We start from the raw sequence: 24,735 nt of genomic DNA, 5'->3' as shown, positions 1-24,735 counted from the left end.
CAATGTCTTCTCTAAATCATTCTCCTTATGTGAACAATCACTTAAGGAGAGAGTAAAAATGACACTGAAATGGATATGTAGAGAAGTATTTTCTTGAGCATTGGCAACCCATGTTACCTGTCTCTGTCTCTGCGGCCACTTAGTATATGTCACATGGGCTAATTTTGCTGAAAGAGAAGGCGACACGTTGTAGGTGGAATATATTAGTACTCCTTGCTGCTTGTACCAAAACAGATGGTCCTTGCTGTGTTCCACTATTAAATCAACTTTTTCGCCCAGACTGTAACTACTTACAATTAGAAATCAGATTTGTCACATGGGCTTTTTTTTATCGTATTTTAAGCCTAAAACATCAAAGTAATGCACTGAACTTATATATCTAAACCAAATGAAATAGCTGATTTGGCCATAACTTAATTAAAGATTTAAATCCTGAAACCTTCAAAACAGTGTTTTCCCCTCTAAGCACTTAAATTTGAGCTCATTCCTCCGTAGTTTAAATTAATATAGTGTAAAGTATCGTTTGTATCTAATAAGAAAGATGTTCTAGAACTTCCGCATAATGTTATGGACTGTAGATCGAGTCGACATGACAATTAAACTACATTTTCCCTCTCATGTTTCATGTTAATAAAAAAACAACTTTGTAAACGCAGTTTGGTGACTAGCTTTTGTTGTTTTAATTAGTGGAACAGGTGGGAAGAAGGCAAATTTGAAATTAATTTATTTTGTTGTGGGTGACTCCTTCAACGAAAATGACATATAATATAATATTTTGCCAAACGACTCCTAGCGTAGTAACTGGGGAAAATGTGAAAAGATGCTTGAAATCTTGCCTGCTCATTGAATATCGAGGAACAAATTTCTGCTGATACTACGTTCACATTGATCCACTTGGTCATTTGCCTCTGTCACACTGTTAGCTCAAGAATGACCATTTTTTTCCGGTGTTTACACCGGTTCGGGTGACTACGCCACCTCCTTCTCTTTGCCTGCCGAATCTGGCATTGTTGTTTGTGGTATCCCCACAAGATTCTTCTATTTGGTGGTCGTGTTCGATGTGTTGTTATCTTCTGGAAGACGAGATCCTTGTTCCTTCTACCTCTGAGGTGCTGGTACGGGTATGGTTGGTGGTGGTGTTTTGAGACCGTTGGAGGAGTTGCGGCGATATCGACGAAGGTGCTGGAAGAAGACCTTTAGGGGTAGGTGTCTCTTTCTTTGTTGCAGGCTCAAACTTTGGTTGGGCTTTTGGGTTATTTTTGAGGTCCATTATTTTGCTTATGTGGATTTTGAATTTGGACCTCTAATATGTATATACTTGTTTTGTTAATGAAGTATCCTGTGACCCAAAAAAGAAAAAAACAAGAATGACCAATGATATGCATGTCTGGTACTCTTTGGGCTTGAAATCTAAATTTGATGTTTGGGCCGAGCTGCTAGATGTGAGCTCAAGAAGGGGGTTGAGTCTCGGCTTAGTAATGCTTTGCTGGTGGCGCGGCCGAGTCCTTGGCAAAGTTGGTTTGAGGACAAAAATTGATTTTGGTGAGCTTTAAATTACTTGGATCATGGTTGGTTTTTAGATAAGGGTTGAATTCATCACTCAAAGATGCAGAATTCTAGTTCAAATAAAACTCCGTGGTGGTGAGTTTTGGCGGAGAAAATTGTGAAGATAATTTTGTATATTTGGCACTGTTCGGCGCTAGCCGGTTCGTCACCGACTCGATTAATGTCTAGGCGTTTGAAATTTAGAAATGGCGCCTAGACCTGCTGAGGCGCCCACCTAGACCGCCTAGATCTCATAGAGAGCCTAAACACCCACCTAGCTCGCCCAGACCAGCCTAGACATCCGCCTAGGTTGCGACTCACTTAGACAGAAAATATATAACTTTCATTTTGCATTATTTTTTTTAATACATTGTAAGAGACTTGTTGAATATTTAAATGAACACACATTATATGCTTGTGTCCCCATGTTTTCATTATGTTTCAATACTTTATAATATATAGGTCATTCTATTTTGTAATTTATGATGTAATTATATATATTCTAAGTATAAACATACACTTATTTACACATAATATAACAGATTTACTTAAATCTGCCTAGGCGTCTGCTGCCAGACTAGCGCCTATCGTAGAACGTTGATATTTGGTTAATATACCGATTGTGTTGCAATATCATTAGAATTCTACAACTCGATGGACTGTTTTTTTTTTTGGTGAAACGAAGTGAAATTCATTAAATAAAGACTAATACAAGGTTAGGAAAGTCCATAAAGAATCCAAAACATCCAAACAAGTAAGACTGCAACCAAATAAAATACAAGGGAAATGGCCAACAGAAGAGCCCACTAAAAAATAAAACCCTAGATCTGGAAGGAGGGACCAGTTGCCACCACCCAAGCAGCCACACCACCATCATGAAGCTGTCGCCACCGAGGAGGAGACCCAACGAACCAACTAGATGTAACGGAAAACCACTAAATAGTGCTAAAAGCACTTTAAGAGCCACCCAAACTGAAAGCATGTCTCCTAATGAAATCCATGGAGGAAACACAAGATGAGTTGAGTGGCCGAGGCTGGGTGGACGGTGACTTGTGGCTAGGAATAGCCATTGGAGTGGAAGACAACATGAATCCTGGATCTGAGATGAGAATCGCCAAAAACTAGGACAAAACTTGGGAAAATTGAGACAACTCCTAGGGAGATTGAGACAAAGCTTGGAGAAACAAAGACTGAGCTCAGATGCAAAATCACCAAAAAACAAGGATCAAAAGGAAAGTAAGCAAAGTAAGAAAACCAAAAGTTACATGAAAAGTAAATTTAAGGGTTACTACCGACCCCAACCAATAGAAGGGGCCGGCAATTGGCAATCAGAGTTTGTGAGTAAAGACCTTGGCGAGAGAGAGAGAATAGTCACGAGTGATATATTTTTTTTCAACTGGAAAGAGGGAGAGCACCTTCTGCATCAATTAATTTGTTTTTATAAGTAAAAGAGGATTTGAAATATATATGGCCCAAATAAGAGAACTTTAATGAAAAGCACCCGATACTGTTTACCTTAACGAAAAATCATATTTTTACACTAAAAAGTCAATCCTGGTACTATTGACTTTATCCTTTATTTTGTCCTTATCATTAACACTCAAAATTTTCAAGCCATTTTCATTAGTTTTCTTGGGCCACCTTTGATAAAATATAAAAAAATAAATGGACCACCCAAAGAAAATCCTTAGCACTGTTTAAGATAAAAAACAGTAGTTGCTACCATGAGGAGCCACCACTATTGTCGACAACAGTTAGATCGCCAATGAAGTAGAAATTATCACCACAACTGAAAACAATGTGTTGATGCACAAAACCAGAGGTCTTGGAACAACGTAAATTTGACTGTGAATCTGCAAGAAATGTAAATAACACAAGATGTATCGTGGTTCATCCCAAGGTTTGGGCTACGTCCACACTGATATTGTATTTCCGAGGGAGAGAATGTGAGAGCCTCTGTGTATGTGAGTGAGGCTTTGAGAGGGGGTGAAATGGCCTAGGAAATGGCCTCCCTAATTGTAAGGGTGATGGGTCCTTTTATAGAATAAGGACTTCTCACTTATTACATATTTGCCAATTCCTTTATCACATAATTACATTTAAGTCCCCCGAGTATTTGTACGAGATCTAAATACGAGGCCCTAAATATGGTATAAACAGTAGTCCCCTAAATCTTCAGTCAAGAGAGTCTTTTGGCTGGAGACTTGAAATTCAGTCCATATGTAGGCCGAAGTAACTAGATGTTGTCTTGAACTGATGTTTGATATGAGGCGGTGCTCAATCTGAAATGATGCTCAACTAGAAGTAGCACATGCTGCGAGGCTGCGAGGCTGCGAGGCTCGTGGCTTATGTTGCCTTTGTTGGCTCGGCTTGTGGCGTTGAAGGTGAGGGAGTCCCTTTTATAAAATAAGGGCTTGCTCCTTAATACATGAATGATGAGCTAGAGTTGATACTCGCGGCGAGGTGGTTGCTCAGTAGGCGGCGATGCTCTCTAATGGTGGTGAGGGAGTCCCTTTTATAGAATAAGGGCTCGCTCATCAATACATAAGTGATGGGTGCTCTCTAATGAAAGTGAGGGAGTCCCTTTTATATAATAAGGGTTTGCTCCTCAATACATAAATAATGGGCTAAGTCCCCCAAGTATTTTTCATGAGGCATAGTTGAGGCCCAATATATGGTACATAATGTAGTCCCCCAAGTCTTCAGTCAATAGAGTCTGTTGGTCGGAGACTTCAAATTGAATCCATGTATGGGCCGAAGTGGCGGTTGTTCGGAGGCGATATTTGTATACCATGCACGGAAGCTTTGTAGGTGAAGCTTTACAAGTGAAGTTTTTGAAGCTGGAGCTTTGTAAATGAAGCTTTTGAAGCTAGAGCTCTGTAAATGAAACTTTTGAAGTTAGAGCTTTTTGTAAATGAAGCTTTTGAAGCTGATTGACATGAGTGTTGCTCATGAATATTTATGTTGATTGACATGAGTGATGCTCATGGATGTTGACATGAGTGATGCTCATGAATGTTTATGTATGATTGATATGAGTGATGCTCATGAATGTTTATGTATGATTGACATGAGTAATGCTCATGTATAATCTGGAGTACTGGGCGTACTTTTGATCACCTGGTTGGTGGCATGAAAGAGAGTACGGGTTGTACATTTCATCACCTGGTTGGTGGCATGAATGGCTAGTTGCCAAATGATATTAGAGTACGGGTTATACATTTCATCACCTGGTTAGTACGGGTTGTACATTTCATCTCCTGGTTGGTGGCATGAATGGCTAGTTGCCAAATGATATTAAAGTACGGGTTGTACATTTCATCACCTAGTTGGTGGTAATAGCGGCAGGTTGCCAAATAATTTTGGAGTACTGGGCGTACTTTTGATCACCTGGTTGGTGGTAATAGCGGTAGGTTGCCGAATAATTTTTTGTAGCACTGGGCGTATTTTTGGTCGCCTGGTTGGTGATAAAAAAGGGCCTGGCTTTTTTGGGCATATGGGCCTTCGCTCTCCACACAACATTCCAGCCCATTTTTTTCTTGGGCTTTGCCGTTTTTTTTTTCATTTTTTTTTATTTTTTTTATTACCCTCTTATGGGGTTTATACAGATGTCTTCGAAAGATAAGAAAAATAAATTACATCATACAAAAACAAAGATCGTTGGTGCGTTGCTTTTGCTTTTGTTTTCTGCTTTGCTTTTTCTTTCGTTTTCTGTTTTGCTTTTGCTTTTCCACCATTCTCTCTGTCTCTTCACCTGGCAGACAAAATGAATCATATTCATCGGAAAATTTTTGCTTTTCTTCTTTTCTCTTTTCCTTTTCCTTTTCACTTTTGCTTTGCACATTTTATTTTTCTCTGCAGCATGGTTTTGCTTTCTCTGTTTACTGCACCTCTTTCTATCTCTGAGTTGTCATGCATGTGCACCCTGTACTAAAGTAGGTATTGGAAAAGAAACACCGTCATCCATGGGGAACACCGACATCCAACCGTCTGCAACGATGTGAGTCACAGGAGCATTGCCAGCCGTGTGGTTAAGTCTTACCTCATTCCTTTCGGCAACTGCTGTGGGCAGAGAAATCCCCCCCCCCCGACGCCGCCGCCACTAAAATCAACCAGTGAGATATCCTCTTCAAGCAGCGCTTCTAACCATGCGGCTAAGGCGAAGCTGATTGGTAATAGAAGAGAGAGTGGTCTCGAGGAGGGAGGTGGCGGAAGAAAAGATGTAAAAATGTTCTGCTTTTGGACATTCTTCTCCTTGCTTGAATTGGATCCATTGAAGCAGAAACCTCCAAAGCTCCAAGCTTTGCACCAAAACACACCAACCTAGTTGAGAATCTTCAACAAAATGGAGAACCCAGTTCCGGAAATGGCAGCGATTGCAAGTTTGCGGGTCTTGGGTGGGCTTCCTTCTGGAGGCTTCGAATAAGGTTCGGCAGTGCCCCCATAGCTCTCACTCTCATCCCCATCTCTCCCTCTCTGATATCTGAAATTCGTCGGAGAAATCTATGTTTAGCTGAAAATTTCAAGTGGGGATCGAAGAAAATGGAAAATCAAACGTGGGTTCGATTCCAAATCTGAAAACGTTGAAGAAAGTTGAGAATTGATGATTGGAATTGGTTGGGTGACAGGAAACAAGGCATAGTAGAAGTTTTTTCTCAGGAACTCGAGCACCGCCGAGATGTCGGTTAGGTCGTGGATCTTGGTGAAGGCTTAGGCTTCCTGAATGGACTTGATGGAGGTTCCCTTGGAGATCGTGAGCTGCAGGTACCAAAGTCGTGGAGTCGGCGATCGTGAGCTCGGTGGTGAAGCTAGAGTCGCAGCACTTGGCGCAGATAGCGAAGCCGAGTCGGCCTCTGTGGTCTAATACTTGGTCTCCATTGTGAAGTCACGGCCCAGGATTATGGAAGTACCTGGTTTGTGGCTGCAATATGCTAATACGAGGGGGAGAGAGACAGATAGAGAGGTTCTATCTCAGTGGATTTGCAAATCTGGGTCATTATATCCCCTAAATATCAGGGTCCTCCTCTGCTATTCTGTAGGTGTTTGGTTTCTTGGATTTTGCAGATTTTGCAGATTCACGACGTAAGTGAAAAAATGAAAGAGAACCGACACAACTTTTCGTATCGATTCCCACATACGGTGCCAAATGTTGATGCACAAAACCGGAGGTCTTGGAATAACGTAAATCCGACCATGAATCTGCAAGAAATGTAAATAACACAAGATGTATCGTGGTTCACCCCAAGGTTTGGGCTACGTCCACACTAATTGTATTTATCTGAGAGGTGAGGGAGAGAACCTCTGAATATGAGAGGGGATGTAAGAGGGGTGAGAAGGCTTCAGAAATGGCCCCCTCTCATTGTGAAGGTGAGGAGTCCTTTTATAGAATAAGGGCTCCTCACTTATTACATATTTACTCATTCCTTTATTACATAATTACATTTAAGTCCCCTGAGTATTTGTACGAGATCTAAATACGGAGGCCCTAAATATGGTATAAACATAATGCACCACAATATTGCAAACAGTAAATTGTAGTAATGGTCCTTTAACTTTAATTCAATTAGAGCAATGGTCCATCAACTAAAAATTCATTACCATTGGTCTCTCAACTTTAATCTAACTGAAGAAATGGTCCATCTACTTTAACTCAATTCGAGCAATGGTTATTCAACTTTAACTCAATTATAGCAATGGTCCTTCCAACATAACTTGTTTTAACAAAATTATGATGAAGTTGAAGAAAATGACCATAACTACATTTTTTGATGAGTTAAGGGACCCCAATTGTAGCAATAGTCTTTGCAACATAACTCATTTTGACAAAATTTTGACGAAATTGACGAAAAAGACCATAGCTACGCATTTTGATGAGTTGAGGGACCAATGGTAATAAATTTTTAGTTGAGGGACCATTGCTACAATTTACTCTATCGCAAACCAAACCATATAGAAACTTGAAAAATAGCCTGAAGAAAGGGAAAGAGTATATAGTCGAGGGAAAGACAGGAAGGTGGAGAGATTTTCAGTGTGCTAGGAATATGGCCCAGTACACCAAATGTTATAATACAAGTGGTTGAATACTTGAAAAAAAATATTTCAATTACTTGTATTATAACGCTTAGTATACCATATTGTATTTTTGACACTTTAAAAAAAAAAAAAAGGTTAGGGTCACCGATCCAAAGCCCAATGGGTAGTCTGCAAAGGTTGTGAAAAGATTTTTCTTTTATATGTAACTAGGATTTTTTTACCTTGATACATGAGAATGAGGAACAAACGGGACTTTTTTCATATGCTAATATAACTTTAGCAGAGAGAGGAGGATTTTTACATGTACTATTATATAAGCAGAGAGTAAATATAGTGATTTTTTACTTACATTATGACATGTAATGTATTAGTTTGTATTCGAATATACTGAAAAATTTATCGAAAAAGATTTTTTAAGGATCATTAACAGCTTCCATATACTATAATATTACCAAAGAGAGGAGGATTTTTTCAGTGTCCTTTTATTTATAATAAAATATGTGATATATCAGCTCGTCTTTAGAATACATTGCAAACTTTCTCTAAGAAAGATGTTTTTTGAAGCGTAGTTAACAGTTTCCACATAAAAATAGAAGAAAAAGATAAAAAAGAGTAGAGTTGAAATGAGGTGCTACCGTGCTACAGAAACTACACACATTTACTCCAACGTCTAGTACTAAGTCTTTATAAAATCTGCATATGCAGTTCCCCACTTTTGCTTTCCTGCCATTGTTATACGAAAAGCAACAGCCATCAATGATCACCCAACTACAATGCTACCGTTGCAACCACATTAATGAACTATTGGACTGTCAAACCCGATCCTGCTTTGACCCGACAATCCAATTTCAGATCACTGATGGATCATGGAGAAAAGAACTTTCTTAACAGTTCAGACTACAAAATCACGACTAGGAGAAGGCGAAGGAGTATAGTACGGAGGCGAAGCACAAGGAGTCGTGAACGGCGGCGTTTCCTCCTCCACCTCTACTGTCACAGTCACAGCTACATCCAGTACCACCGTCGTCGCCGTCATCGCCTCTTTCTCCGCACAAGATGAATACGTCGTTGTAGGCGTCTCCGAGTCCAGACCCTCTCTCTCTTCCTCCTCCGCGATCGTGAACAGCACCCTCGACGACACGCCGTACAGTCCCTGCTGCCACTTGAACGCCTCGTCCACGTCCACGTCGATGTTGCGTTGCAGTGAGCTAGGTGGTTGGTTGCTATGATGAGCTTCGTGGGGCCCGATGCGGGTCGGAAACCGGGACTTCCTTCGCCGCCAGAGGAGGAAGAAGAGCTGCGCTACGAGGGCAGCGAGAGTGACCGCAAACACTACAGTGAGCGCAGTCCCGAGCTTGCTAAGACGACCATTCATGTGTCCGTACGTGTGTGTGTGTATGTCTCTGAAAGGTCTTTGGGGAAATGGCTCAGTAGGTTCTTCGTTTTCAATGTTTTAACCTAACGGATGGTTGACTGCGTACCGGGAAAATGTGGGGAAAGAGGAAGGGGTTTTGACTGTTTGATGGGTGGATGGAGGTTTTGGTTGAGAAAGTTGCCGGTGGACGAATGGATAAATCATATAGGTTTGGTTAAAGAAGAAACTATGTTAGCTGAGAAGGAAAATGACGTTTTTTCTTGGAAATGTGGGTGGAGGGGGGCGAGAAGAAATGTGGCCAGAATGTAAAGGAAGTGAGTGTGTGATGGCGAGGAAGTCGAAGGAGTGAGGATTTGGACTTTGCATTAAATTTGAAATTAAGTTGGCGGTTGGAGTGGGGGCTTATCTGGTGTTTTGTAATTTGCTCCCATTTTATAGTTACGTGAAAAAACCTAAAAGGTTGCCTACTTCACAAAATTATGAAGAATACTTTGAAAGCAGGGCTGGGATCGAAAAACTGAAGAAAAAAAAAAAAAAAACCAAATTATAAAAAAAAAAAAAAACCAAAATCTTTTGGTTCGATTTTGTTTTCAGTGGTCCGGTTTCAACTCAAGATGCTCAAGACGTCCTCCAATTAAGTAAAGATTAAATATCACATAATCGTGTGTTTGAAAGTCTCTCTCACTTACTTGAAACTCCTAGAGCAAAAACTCTCTCTAAAATAAAAATTAAAAAATCAGAAGCCATTGCCACCCATCTGAGAGCACTTCCAACATGCTCTTTAGCCCGGTGGACATGGAACATTTGCAACCCAATCCCCTCCCAAACTAGCTCTAGCCCATTCGGGCAATTGGGCTAAGGGGGAGCCCGTGAGAGAGGGCAGGTGGGAGTCCAAGGTTGGAGTGCCTGAGGGGGAGTGATGCAAGGGTTGACGTCAACCACGTTATAAAAGATTTTACATCAGGCTCTTGGGGTGGGTCTCGGGCAAATTTTTAGACAACGGTCTAGATTAATTAAGTTAAAATTTTTTTTGAAAACCAATTAAAAATCAGATTTAAAAAAATGATTTTATTTATTTATAAATACCTTACCATTTTCTCACACCTTACACCATATTTCAATATTTTCAACGATTCTATAAAGGTAATTACGCGTGGCGCGACGGAATTGGATAACAATCTTATCAAAATCTATCACCAAAAGTTGTACTTTCGGATAATGACACGTGAAGTAACGAGACTGGTTAAAAATCCTATCCAAAATTACAAATAAAACTATTTTTTATTATATTATAAAATAAAAAATACTAATAGTTTATTGTCTATTGTCATGACTATTCAGTTTAGGGATGGATATACAAAAGACAATTACTATTCAGTGGAGGGGATTCAATTGCCATAAGTGCCCTTCCTACAATGGAAGTGCTCTAACAATATATTTGAGAACAACACAGTCGCCACCCCTTGCTTCTACTTGGGGTTAGTGGCAGTCCACTACCTCTCCCTTTAGCCATCCTCCATCACTACAACAAATTGGTCCTTTAGCGAGAAACGTTTTAGCTAGAACAGTATCTTTCACGTTGTAGAGTTACTTTCAGCAAGGAAAATTTTGAGTTCTCACAAAAAGTGAGCTCATTTGGTCTCCTTACATCTCTAAGAAATAGCGAGGAAAAAATTATTTCGACAAGAAAATTGTTTTGTTGTTGTACCTAATGCTAGCGAGCAAAAATTGTTCATCTCGCGCTAGGTTTAGCGGGAATTATATTCCCTTCCCGCCCAAATATTAGCGAGGAAATTATTGTTTTTCTCGCTGAACAAAATTTTTAGTGAGTAAAATAGGTTCTCGCTGTAGCATTCCCACCATAATTTTCCAAAACTTTCAAATACACTATAACAAAATAGTTCATTTACCATGTCAATTCTATCAAAATCAGAGTTAAAATAATTGTTAAATCATTAGTTATCGTTTATAACCATAGAAAGGTTTCGTCCTGTTACCTAATATCTAAATGTTAGTTTTTTACAATTTTTTACGTATGCGATCTTGGAGCATATACAAACAAGTTTGATGGTTGGATAGTTGAAACTAGTTTTGTAGAATTTGTATCCCTTCAAAATGACAGATTCAACAAACCCTTGGAGTTTATTTTATACTTCCATTAAGTAGAACATAATAATTTGTGGTATCCACTAGTGCAAATATTTTAAATTGAAGATTGAATTCTTTCATCATACTCTTATATAGTTGAGGAGTGTATTTGTAAAAAATCATCAAAATCAGATAAAATACCCGTTAATTGCTAGTTTTTGTTTATAACCGTTGAAAGGTTTCGTCCCGTTACCTAATATTTGAATGTCAGTTTTTTTGCGATTTTTTACGTATGCAATCTTGGAGCATATACAAACAAGTTTGACGGTTGGATCGTTGAAACTTGTTTTGTAGAATGTGTATCCCTTCAAAATGATAGATTCAACAAACCCTTGGAATTTATTTTATACTTCTATTAAGTAGAACATAATAATTTGTGGTATCCACTAGTGAAAATATTTTAAATTGAAGATCAAATTTGTTCATTGTACTCTTATAGGGTTGAGGAGTGTATTTGTAAAAAATCATTAAAATTAGAATTAAAATAACCGTTAAACTCGTTAGTTTTTGTTTATAATCATTGAAAGGTTTCGTCCCGTTACCTAATGTCTGAATGTTAGTTTTTTGCGATTTTTTACGTATGCGATCTTGGAGCATATACAAACAAGTTTAACCATTGGATCGTTGAGATTTATTTCATACAATGTATATCCCGTTAAAATGATAGATTCAAATAGAGTCATACATTTTGACCAAAAAATAAAATAAAATAAAATAGAATCATTAATAAGTAAAAAAAAATTGGAGGAGGCGGGAGACAAAAATTTTGGAGGGCTGCCAAAATTTTGGCATGGCGCCCAATAACTTGACTCTCTGTTTCCAAAGAAAGCGCTCAAGACCGTTTAGCTCTCTCCCCTCCTTTTCATCTCTCTCACAACTCTGCCCTTCCTCTCCAGAAACAAAACCCTAACCTCCACCCTAAATTTTGTTCTCAAAATCTCAGAGTTGCATTCATCAAAATCTTCTCAATTTCTCTTTAACTGAGACTTCATCCAAAAATTTCCACACGCCTCCACCTCTGCAAACCCTAGCCCAATTCCACCTTTTCGAAATTAGAAGCAAACCCGGCGAGTTTTGAACATGTCCTCCCCTCATCTGTAGCAATAAACCCCTCAAAATTCACTAATCTTCTGATACACACCACAATCACACCAAATTGCACACCGAAGTCCGCAACTTCTTCTATAAGGTAAAAATCCCAAGACTTCGTTAACATCAGATAATTCAAATGGTTCCATTGATAACACTGTTGGGTCTAATTCGGTTTCGGATGCTAACGATGTTCAAAAAGTGAAGATTTATACCTATATCACTTACTGGGAATATTTGTTGTACGGGGAAGAAAATTGCTTCAACCTAGCCCCTACTATTAGCATCAGTGATTGTTGTCTTGATTCATGACAGATCTTAATTCCCTAATTCATGGCTGCCTTGGTTAATGATGGTTTCATTGATTATTTTGAGGCATTTGTTTATGACTATTTTGATTTCTTGGTTCTTGGTTGCTTTAGTTTTGTTACTTGAAATCATTATGCCTCAAAATACTTTGGCCTCGTGTGATGGTTTTCTCTGTTTATTATCTCGATGCATTGATTCATTGTAGTATTGGATTTGGTTATTTTAATTCATGGTTGCCTTGATATCTTGTTGCCTAATTCCTAATTACAAGTTCCTGTAAAGTTTCTTGATTGTTTATATATGCAAGTACAAGTAAAAAGATGATTAGGTCACCAAACTTATGAAACCCAATATCTACTTAGAGAACCTGCTTGTGGCGTGCATCTTGGTTGAAAAGACACAGAATTAGGCAAATTCTATAAAAAAACAAAGGAAAAGAAAAGGAAGAAATTTGGTGGTAAGATCTTTATAGAAGTTCTCGCTTGTGAAGTCATCCATGGCTTCTACATGTAGTGTTTAGGTAATTTTTATCTTGTGGTGTTACTGGCAAGTTTCATATACAAGTAGACTTGTTATTAAACTCTCCTTCCAAAACGTCATGTATGTATAGGTAATTAATGGCTTGCTAATGAATTGGACAATTGTGGAACTATACATACAGGGCATGCGTACATGCATGATTATTAACAATTCTTCTCAGGAAGAAGTTTCTTGTTTCTAGATTTGGAATTCATGGAGCTTTGAGTGATCAAAGCTGGCTTGCTATTACCAACATGTGAATTCTTCAGCTGCCTTATATCCGTGGGCTGCTTCCATGAACTTTGTCTTGGAATTGGTGCCACGGAGCAAATGAAAATGTGGTAACGGCACAAGATTCATAAAGGAGTTATTCTCAAAATGTGGATGTAATTCATGGAGATCATGTTATTCCGAAGACATCATTGGTACGTACTTCCAGTGATTTGGAAAATGCATAAGGGAGAGAGAGTACCATCATTGAGATTGGAAGAGACCATGAGGGATATCAATAAGAAGTTAGAAGGTCGGTTTCCATGGACGATTCACGTGGGAACCGTGTTTTAGTTGCAGATTTTATTCGCATGAATGACGAGTACTCCTGCATTGTGTTATGAGTCCAGTTGCAACGAAGAGATCATTTTCAAGAAAGAAGAAAACTCAGCAAAAGCCGAGTAGCAATGGGGTTGGTTTGGAAGATTGCTTGGTTACCTATGATATCACGAATAGCACAAGCTTGGTGGACTAATGTACATGGTTTTAATGGTTTTCTGGTTAAAGCTTTCTTTGGTTTAGATTATTATTGTTTTTAATTATAATTGTTCACATCAATGCTTTTCTTAGTAAGTCTTATTCAGGAATTGTTGGAGTTTTCTGTGAAGCTTTCTTTTCAGTGGAATTTCAAGAAAAGCAGAGAGGACATAAAGAAGGCAGAGAGAAAAAGGAATCAAACTCTAACAAGAATGTTGCCAAGGCTGCAGCATGTCATCACAAAATGATGGTTCCTTTTGTCGACCTGCAACAAGGGTAAAAATTCCCAGATTTCTTTGTTATTTCCATAGCTTCTTTGTATCAATCTTTCTTATTACTTTTAATTTTATACATTGGGTGTGTTGATCAAAACATCATGTTTTAGGGTTTGGCTTAAAAAGTCAATTTTTGTTAATTGTGACTATAATTGAAATCAAAGTTATAGATATGATTTTGGGATTGTATGGAAGTATTCTGAAGTTATAATTAGAAGAGTTTGTGTTCTAAGTCGCAGGGAACTTATGTTTTCTGCAAAGAAAAACTATGTTTCAAGGTACACGTGTATATTAATGAACTGAATTGTGGTTGTCATATGTGATGTTTATCTTTTTCATGTCACCAAATTTATTTTGCTATGTAGGAACGCTCAAATAAAAATGCAATTAATAGGTCTCATTTGACTTACAATCATAAATGAGGGTCAAAATCTTTTAAGGCCCATGAAGAAGATATTGTAAGATGTGTTTTTCATAATTTTAATCTAGATTCTAGGTGGATAATAAGTTATTAACTTTAATGTGATCCATGTATTAGGAAGCTAAAGCCGGAGAGCAACTAAGTGCAATTGATTACTTTGAGGTTGTACATTAAAACACCAAAAATGGTTGGGATGAAGGAGCTAAACTGAAGTGGTTAAGTTAGTTATGTATATGCTGGTTGTGTATATTTTCTATGAAGCTTTTCTGTTTATGATATATATATATATATATGAAGGAACCAAATGTGATAGATTTTATGTTTGTGTACATGAAAGAGCTAAGCATGATAGTTTAATTTTCATTAGTTTATTTTTCATTTGTTGGAAGAGATGCTAAGTATAAAAACGAAACAACTCTTCCAAATGGTACTGTTACGTTGACAAATGATGAAATTGTTCTAAGGGTTCTTGGTCACAAGTCTAGGTAATTCAAAGGTCCTTCAAAGTCTGTCTCTCTTGAAGACACTATGTTGGACAAACATTTAGAAGAAAAACTTGAGACTCAACAACAAGAGCTTGTGACAACAAAACAAGAGCTCGTTGAAACAAAACAAGAGCTTGGTGAAGCAAAACAAGATATCCAAGCATTGAAGGAGAACCAAAAGAAATTTGAGGAACTCCTACACAAAATAATGGAAGGGCAGCAACTACCTCTATAAGTAGTCCTTTTGTTTTGCTGGAATATGTGAACTTTTTGTGAAAAAAATGTGAACTTTCATAGTTGTTAACATTAGTTGATTTTGTAGACTATGAATTATCATTGAAGCTATTTTGGTTTTGGACTAATAGTACCTTTGATCATTAATTATTGGCACTAAATTTCAGTTACAGGGAGAACCAACTTCTCGCAATAGGTTACTTATGAGAATAATTATCTTCCACTTACAGCGTGGAATTTTACCTTTGTTAAAGTTCTCGCTATAGACTTATTACAGCGAAGAAATGAGTGTCTCCTAGATACTTATCAATGAGGAAATTCATTCTTGCAACATATGATTTGTAGCGAGAAATAATATGTTTATCGCTGAAAACTCACCTACAAATTCCTCGCCAAAAGATATTTACAACGAGGAATTTGATTATTTTTGCGAGGAATTTTATCCTCGCACAAGTTATGGAATATCAATATTTAGGTTGTCAAAAGGTTTTGGCGACCACTTTCCAACCCTTTTAGCGAGGAATTTGTCACCGCTCCAACTCAACTACGAGAAAAAGTTTCACTCTCGTTGTATCATTTATGTGAGGAAACAATTCCTCACTGTACACATTTCCCGACGGGCCTACTATGAGGAACGAGCGAGGAATTTTTTCCTCGCTGAAAACCTTCAGTGACAAAACAACAACTTTCAACGAGGACAAAAGTCCTTGCCAAGCAGCTATTTTGTTGTAGTGCATTCTCATCCGCCCCTTCCTTTTACTGCACTTCCTTCCCTGCTACCTTCTCTAGCCCTTTTATCTCTAAATAGTTATCACCCTCCCATGCTCAACCCTCAATCGCCTCCTCCCGTTGCTGTTTTGAGAGTCGGTGGCATGAACCCTCGGCGTTCTTCGCCTCTTCCTTGGTATTTATTGTCGACTTTTGCTATTTTATTGTCTTTAGTTTTCCACCATTCTCTTCTATGCGTCGTCCCTTTTCTATGTGTCGCCCCTTCCTGTTAGCCTTACCCCTTGTCCATTTGTTACTGCATTTGTATATATTTGTAAGGGTTGATGAAGGTGATTTGGATCTGGTGGCTATCTCTTAGATCAACATTCCTAGTGATGAATTTTGGTTTTGGTGTACTTTTGGTTGCGGGTTTGTAACTTTTGTGCTACGATGTCTTGGTTGAAGTGATCACTTGATCATTTTCTCCAGTGTGGCTACCTTGGTGGATGCTGGCAAGGCATTTGTGGTGGCAACGGTAATTGAATTTTGTGTTTTGGGGATAAGAATTAGGCTTTCAATTTTTAGTATTTGTGCTTATTGGGTTGGGCTCTTTATATATTTGGATTTCCCAATATGTGTTGGGTTTTTACTTCATTTGGATTGGCTTCGTGTGTAATCCTTCTTTCAATTTAATGAATGTTAATTTTCGACCAAAAAAATAATAACTACACAGTTTTTTTGCTTCAATGATTATGAGCTCGTTTATAAGTGTTTTTAAAATGACTGAAACCACTTTTGGTAAAAATGTTTTTTAAACCAATCCTTGGTAAAAATTCAAGTATATCCTAGAAAAGCACTTTAATTTCTTCATGCAAGAAGCTACATATTTGGCACTTCTTCCAAAAAACATTTAAATTGCTTTTGAAACCCAAATCAATTTCACCAGAAATGTTTCAGTGATTTTAAAAGCATTTTCAAAAGAGTTCATCAAATAGTCATGTCCATGATTAGGCATTAATTAAAGGGAACTTTAACGAAAAGCACCCGGTACTATTCACTTTAACGAAAAACCACATTTTTACACTAAAAAGTCAATCATGATACTATTCACTTTACCCTTTATTTTGTCCTTATAATTAAAACTCAAAGTTTTCAAGCCATTTTCATTAGTTTTCCTTTAATTAAATTGACATGAGCTACATTTGGGCCTTGCATTTCCATTTATATTGACATGAGCTACATTTGGGCTGGGTGAAGCAGGTTGAACCAGACAACGAAGCGCAACCTGATTTTTAATGCCAGGATGAATTTATGGGCCAGTGGCAAGTGAGATGACTCCAAGAAAACAACCACCCCATTGTCCTTGGTTCTTCATTATAACGCTCTCTTGTACTAAGTATTTTGGAAGCAATGACTCAACACAAGAATGAGATTTGTCTTATACTGATTAGTATTAATGATAGAGTTATTTGTCCGTGGCCTTGAAATTGTGCCATGGACCATAGGTCCAATAACTTTTTATTAGGTACAATTGTGCATGCGTATGTTAACGCGTAAGTTGTTGACTAATGTGAAACTTAGTACATTATTTTTTGTTAGGTACAATTGTGCATGCGTATGTTAACGTGTAACTTGTTGACTAATGTGAAACTCAGTATATTATGTTATCTTCTAATCGGTCATTTGAAAAAATTGAAACCATTCTCATTGGACGATCATGATACTTTCCAAAAATCTGAATTCTTGATCGATGGAAGAACAATATCATTTAAATTATTATTAATTTTACTTTTCAAAATCAGTGTGTGCTATACGTGCATTCAAACAATAGTACTCTTACAGAAGCATGCGTAGAGATGGAGTATGTGTATGAACTATGAGAAATGCTAAGGAGATTCTCTCAAAAGTGGTACTCTCTATGAACTCATTGACCCCTCATGTTTTTGGCACAAATACCATGCCAATATTATAAAATATTGAATAAAAAACATGAGTTAACGGAAAACCTATGAAAAGTCTCACTTTGAGAGAATCTTCTAACATTTGTAAGAACTATATGCTTTTGGAAAACGACCCAACAATCATCGAAAGCATCATCATTCATCGTCTCCAAAATCTAATCATCATGCACCCGCATTCTCTGGTTTATTCGCGTGTGCTTGGTCATCACTTTTTGACCAAGTCTTCCATGAAAGATCATCACACCAAAAACAAAAATAAAACCAAACAAACAAAAAACCCTAGATAAAACTACAAAGCAATATGCATGGTCAATTGGTCATGGTACCATGGTGGGAGACTGGGAGTGGTAGCCCCCCTTCCTTTCTTCAGCATAACAGCAACAGAGCACATGAACGAAAGTACCCTTCTCCTTGGATCCCTCAATCTCATCACTTTCAAATGATAAAACCCTAAAAAAGCACAAAAGCACAAAGAGACTATGGGGTGAGTGATGATCAATACAATGACTACACATTGGTCTTGTCTGATCTAATATCTATATCTATGTATAGATTGATGGTCTTTTGGATCCGCGATTTCCCTTACTTTCATGCAAAAAATTTACTCATACGGGAAAGAAAAAGAGGAGGGAGGGAATTAGGAATTGGAATAGAGGACAGTGACCTTATGGAAAAGAGGCCATCTGATTCTGATAGCTTCCCCCTTTTCTTAAAGTCTGCGAAAGCCCTCTCTACCTCTCAAGTTGTGTGTGGAAACTTTGTCTCCATGTTTAGCCCCTTTGTCTTTTCTAGATGCCAACAACGGTCTTTCTCTTTTTGTGGCCTCAAATTACAGTTTTAGAGGGCCCTTTGTAATGGTGTCACTTGTACCTCGTCTTTGGTTTGCTTGTTTTTTTTTTCAGAATCAAAACCCTACTTGGTCGATATTCGGTGCAAGGAAATATAACATTAATTTTGTTGGCTCGGCTTTTTGTGTTAATTATTAATTTCAGATTTGAACTGAAAATTCATGTACAAGATGGAAACTGAATAAGCGAGCATCACTAAATTCTTTTACAAATTATGTACTTTTGTGTTGAATTAATGTTGACTTGTCAATTAAATTGGTTAACTAAAAATAAAGAAACAATAATAATAACAAGGGAGACCACTTTTTTTGTACCATATTTGAATACTACATTGGCTTGCAGAATAATAAGGTTGTGCTCAAGATTACAAACTTCGTTACGTGAATCATAGAGGAACCAGATTGATTAAGCCCTTTTCTTAACATTGATGTACAATTTGGATAATTAGCATTGTACTTTTATCAAAGTGTGGTGTGGTCTTTTCTCTTAACCGAATTTCTCCAATTTGAGGAAATTTATGGCACAGTTTTAGCTCTGCCCTCACTTGATTAATTAGCCGAATTTCAATAAATAAATAAAAAAGAAAATAATGCCATATGATGGACACAGTAGAAATATGTACATGCCATGATTAATAATTTGATTCCTTGAATATTGGCTGTATGTATTACTTACAACATCATGTACGTAGTATTTAAATTTGACACAAAAATGTTATTTCTTTAGCACTATTAGGTATTACTAAGAGAATAATGCAGATGAAACACATATATATTGAGAAAACTATATGATTAGAGCGTCCAAAAAGTTTGGTGGATGTATTGCTCAAGCTGTGCCCTATGGTGGTTCTATAAAAGGTTTCCTAAGTAAAGGAAAACCTATATTGGCTCTTAGACATGAAAAAGAAATCGAGTAGGGTAAGAATAAGCTTTATTGGCCTAAAAAAAGCTAATAAGGATGTGCCTTAATCAGTATGTCTCTTATCCTACGAGGCTTATAAACTGAAGTTTATTAGGCTGTCTCAGTAGGCCCTGTGCTGATGCAGCACTTTACAGTTTTGTGTTAGGTATGTGACGAATTTGAACAACAATCATCAACCATCAAATTTAGGTCTCACATTTTCTTTTTGAATTTAGTTTAAGGAAGATGATTGGAACTCAAGCAGAAGAGTACTCTGATTTTGATAACAATATATTGTAACCCTTCCCCTCAGTGTTCTCTTTCAATCTAATCCACCATTGTCAACCCATTCAATGTCTTCTTCTTTTTTAAGCAAACGATATTATCTATACTAAAGGGGAGGAAGTGACTCAGCCTCACAATGAGCTTGCGATAATGTGTTCAAATTTGCCTTTAACGAGAATCGAACCTAAAACCTCTCACTTACAAGTGAAGAACAATATCACTAAATCGTAATACATTTTTAACTTAACATTTATACAACTTTATTGTTTTTTGCTTAATTTTAACAGCAGTACCATAATTTTGAAGAGCAAAAGGCCATTATGCATGCACTGTTTTCTCCTTTATCTTACCACTAAAAAAAAAGTGCATAATAACTTTCTTATAGTTAATAACTGTTTCCCCGTTAATCTACAAGAGCTAAAGGGTCAAGCTTTTAAAGTTTAAACCCAGGCTTAATTAAGAAAAATAATTAAGTTTGGGCTCAGACAAACCTAATTTTTAATTCAACCCAAGAGAACCAATCATAAAAGTGTTTGGGCCGCCCACCCTCCTAACCTCACGTCGACTATCAGTCATTCACAAGCCATGCATGAAACATGCATTGCCACAAACTTCAGACTACTCAGAAAATGTAAATGATTTGTTTTCTATTTTAACTTGAAGTCTTGAAGCGTCATATAAGACCACACATATTTGAACTTAATTCATGCAGTCGTCTCAATCAAAGCGTGAGCTTTTTTACTCAGTGTCACAGTTTTATAGTTTTCTCTCTTTCTCAGTAAAGCATGAACATTTTCTCTGTTGCACTAAGGTGTCATTGGCAGCTTTATGTTGATTTTACTTGTGCAAGTTACATAATTTTACCAAAGGTGGTAGCCACAGTAACATATGTAAGCCCGATGTTGTATAAAAGTTATAAGCTTAATAAGAATTTTGGGTCCATTTCCGACAGGGTTAGGTTTTTGGTCGCTAATATGGTACCAAGGCCTCATTAATTTACAAGAAGTCTTGATTTTGATTACCATCCACTTCATTGTGAATGGATTCAAATCACTTAAACCCTAAATAAGTACCTGAATATATTCAAACCACGCACAATAAGACACAATCTAGCCATTTGAGAAAAGCTTTTCGTGTAGTTTTTGCAGTCAAATTATTCATATCAATGTGATCCTCAACTTGGCCTACTCCTTGTCCTTGGCATAGGGAATGGACCCAAAATGCGCTCCATGTGTTTTTCAGTAGCATGATACAAATATAATCAATATTATCGATTTGGTCCCTTTTCATAGGCTCTAACAGTGGGAAAAAAGGTTGAACCATTTGTGCCGTACAAAAAGATGCATTGCGCAGACGTTCAAAGTTAGCACAGTAAGGAAGGGTTAAATGGCAGCCACAAGGAGTGAAAATGAGAACAACTTTGTTTTTCAAAAGGGACACCCACTTTCTGCTATAAATTAGGATTGTTTTATTTGTTTACTAAAGATACTACTATCAGAAAAATATGATTAATAAGATTTATTAATTAAAGAAGAATATGAACAACACTTATATGTTCGTTATAAGAAAACTCGAAACTTGATAGCATACGTTATCCAAACGAAGAAGTATTACAACAGTGAATATATGTTATAACGACAAACTTATAAATATATCAACAACAAGATAAATGAGTAAAGTTGAAGAAAACTAATAAACTTAGAGATTGAGGCTTGCACGAATGCAATGTCTTAAAAACAGAATTTTGTCTCTACTCTTATGTTGTAATTTGGAAGACATCCATTTCCCCAGATTCAACCGTCTATAATATGAATGTCACGCCCCGATTTCAAGATACACCCGGAATAGACATATGGGAGCAAAAAATTGCAGTACAATAATAAATAAAGTCAAATGGGACTCATACACAATAATAATATACACCAGATAGCGGAAACGAAATTACAATAAAGAAATACACCCCTTGAAATCCTCTTTCTCTAACCACTACCTGTACTCTACAAGAAATAGCCCTACACCTTGGGAATGGTGCACCGGGCAAAGCAAAAACCTGAATAAATTATGAAGCTCGCGATCGTGTGAGTGATAGTAATACGACATATGTGATTTAGAAGTCATTCGATCTCAGTTGAAAAAAAAAAAAACATCACTTCGCAATCTTTTGTATATAAGAAAAAACCTTATTCACATATCTTGATTGAATCCACATAGGCATTCAACCCACTTTTCATACATATAATAAACTAACAGGACATTTCATGAAGTTCCATAATCCAGACCTACTCAAAGGAATCAGATAACAGAAACAATTACAAGAATAACAGAAACAATTACAAGATTCCAGACATACTCATGGAACTAGAAAAAAAAACATATACATACTGAATTCCAGACATACTCATGGCAAATCCAAGTAAAGCTTTTGTCCCAGACATGCTCATGGTTACACAAAGAATTCTAGGCCTAGACATATTCATGGAAAACCTAGAATGAAGGTATTCACATGGGTTTTAGCATTCATGAAATTAGAACGAAAGATAGAAATCTAGGGTTCCAAACATACTCATGGAACCAGAAAGAAAGTATACAATGCTAACAGTTCTCTACAAGCCCTCTTAGTTCGCTATCATTCAAACATACACATATATATCATTTCACAAAGCATATCGATGGCGGGGTAATAACACATTTATACTTTCATGTCATGTGTCTACAAACATATCAATATGAGGATTTTCATAGGCAAAATACTTATCATATAATATTAGAGTCAACGTTCCTGGAGTCTAAACTACTATCAACTAGCATGAAGATCGAAGCACTCAAATACGATCAACGTCTAAGAAAAAAACACAAGTCTTAACTCAAAATTCTATATACAAATGATACACCAAAATAATTCAGGACACGTTGACTAAAAGGTCAATCGTTGTTAATATGCCACGTTAGGGTCAACAACTCTAGATTCTCAAATTCGGAAGATCTGAATGTCAGATTTCTGTTCCACAAGTTCTTAAACATTCGACAATCAATAAATAGCATGTTGACACAATTGCAAGACGATCCAACAGTCAAATTATCATCAATTACGAAAATTAAGCAATTGTACAATTATCTCAAAAATTGAATAATCGAATCATGGTATCGAGTTTCAACAAATGGACCTTGGATATATGCTCAGGGCATCGGGAACATCTTTCTGCCCAAAATCCATGTTACTGAGTTTTCCCACGTGCCGTCGCGCGCTAGGGTTTTCGGTGAACAGAAACCTAGTTTTCCGACTACTCCAAATTCCACCAAAGTCTACATTTATGTAGAACTCAATACGAGGAACAAGTTTTATACATACCACGAAGTCCAAAAGTGGACGAAAGACGACTAATTTTGCTAGTAAAGGTTGTGGGTGTCGTAAACTTCACGGCATTGATTTGTAGCCTACGGTGGTCCAACGAGGTCCGTGAACTACAAATTCTAGGTGGTGGCATCAGTCGCCGCTTAACAAATTCGCCGAAAAATGAATAAGACCGCTAGAGAAGTTGCGGCCTCGCACCAATGACCATGTCCTTTTATAAACATCAAAGTATCTAGTGGAAATATATACTCAATAAGCATCACTTTCAATGTCTCCTGTTTCTTACTCTTAAGACCCCCACACTTTTAGGGTCTCCTTATTTCCCCTAAAATAGAGCTTGAACAACCACCCCCCCCCCCCAACCCCAAACCCCAATCTCGTCGTCGTTTTCATTCTATAAATCCATGTTACTGAGTTTTCCCATGCGCCGCCGCGCGGTTTTTGGCAAACAGAAACCTAGTTTCCGACTAATCCAAATTCCACCAAAGTTTACAAACATGTAGAACTCAACATGAGGAACAAGTTTTATACATGCCACGAAGTCCAAAAGTGGACGAAAGACAACTAATTTTTCCAGTAAAGGTTGTGGGTGTCGTAAAACCTATGATGGTCCAAGAAGGTCGGTGGGCTACAAATTCTATGTGGTGGCGTTAGTCGCCGCTTAGCAGATTCGCCGAAAATTGAATAAGAACGCCGAAACCCTAAAGAAGTCGCGGCCTCGCACCAACGACCGTGTCCTTTTATAAACATCAAAGCGTCTAGTGGAAATATATACTCATTAAGCATCTGTCTCCTGTTTCTTACTCTTAAGACCCCACACTTTTAGTGTCACCTTATTTCCTCTAAAATAGAGCTTGAACAACCACACCCCACCCCCAACCCCAACCCGTCAGGACACCCAACCCGCCGCGCCAATCCAGTCGTCGTTTTCATTCTATAAATATATACATCCGAAACCCTCAACTTCATATAAGGTTTTCGGATTCTATGCAAAATACATATTACTCACGTGATTCTAGAACAAAGTCTGAATCAACCCTAAACGGTCATAATCTATTTTGCTTATATTAGCAAAACTGATGCATATCTCCGAGGAGACAAACCACTATCACGGTTTCACACTAAAACCGTTTATTTCTTCTGCATTCTCACGCACTTAGTGCAATGACATCCCCATATACAATTTTAACAACAACCAAAAAAAAAGATACATCCCCATATACAATCATATTTTCTGATATTGCTCTAAGAACTACTTTATCTTGCTACCTGCTTTTAAGGGAGAAATTAGATTCCAAATAGAAAACTCATTAATTAAATAATTCAGTGTTTTCTGACAGGGATATCATGTATACGATCTAAAAAAGTGAATGATTGCAAGCTTAATTAACAACACATAGGGCAAATTAGTTCCATATACAAATATATGCTCCATTATTTCATTCATTTTTTTTTTGGACAAATGATAGAGTTAATGAATTAAATTGTTAGTTGTTAGGTG

The 24,735-nt window shown here is 37.4% G+C and overlaps 1 protein-coding gene and 1 long non-coding RNA gene across 2 annotated transcripts; one reads left to right on the top strand and one right to left on the bottom strand.

Annotated features, from left to right (window-relative positions):
- Positions 1-8,084: 8,084 nt before the first annotated feature.
- LOC103454152 (uncharacterized) lies at positions 8,085-9,288 on the bottom strand. Its single transcript, XM_008393742.4, has one exon. The coding sequence runs from the start codon at positions 8,951-8,953 to the stop codon at positions 8,471-8,473; it is 483 nt and encodes a 160-aa protein (XP_008391964.3). The 5' UTR covers positions 8,954-9,288; the 3' UTR covers positions 8,085-8,470.
- A 2,701-nt stretch (positions 9,289-11,989) lies between these two features.
- On the top strand, positions 11,990-15,308 carry LOC108175207 (uncharacterized). Its single transcript, XR_011575572.1, has 2 exons — positions 11,990-14,041; positions 14,947-15,308. It is a non-coding gene; the product is annotated as an uncharacterized lncRNA (long non-coding RNA).
- Positions 15,309-24,735: the final 9,427 nt, after the last annotated feature.

Source organism: Malus domestica, chromosome 14, assembly GCF_042453785.1.
Source record: "Malus domestica chromosome 14, GDT2T_hap1".
Classification (NCBI taxonomy): Eukaryota; Viridiplantae; Streptophyta; class Magnoliopsida; order Rosales; family Rosaceae; genus Malus; species Malus domestica.
The sequence above is the reverse complement of the archived record's forward strand: the minus strand, read 5'-3'. Positions and strand labels throughout refer to the sequence as shown.

What these genes read in the sequence shown, in the direction of transcription:
- LOC103454152 (XM_008393742.4), bottom strand. Translation starts at nt 8,953, where the DNA reads ATGAATGGTCGTCTTAGCAAGCTCGGGACTGCGCTCACTGTAGTGTTT.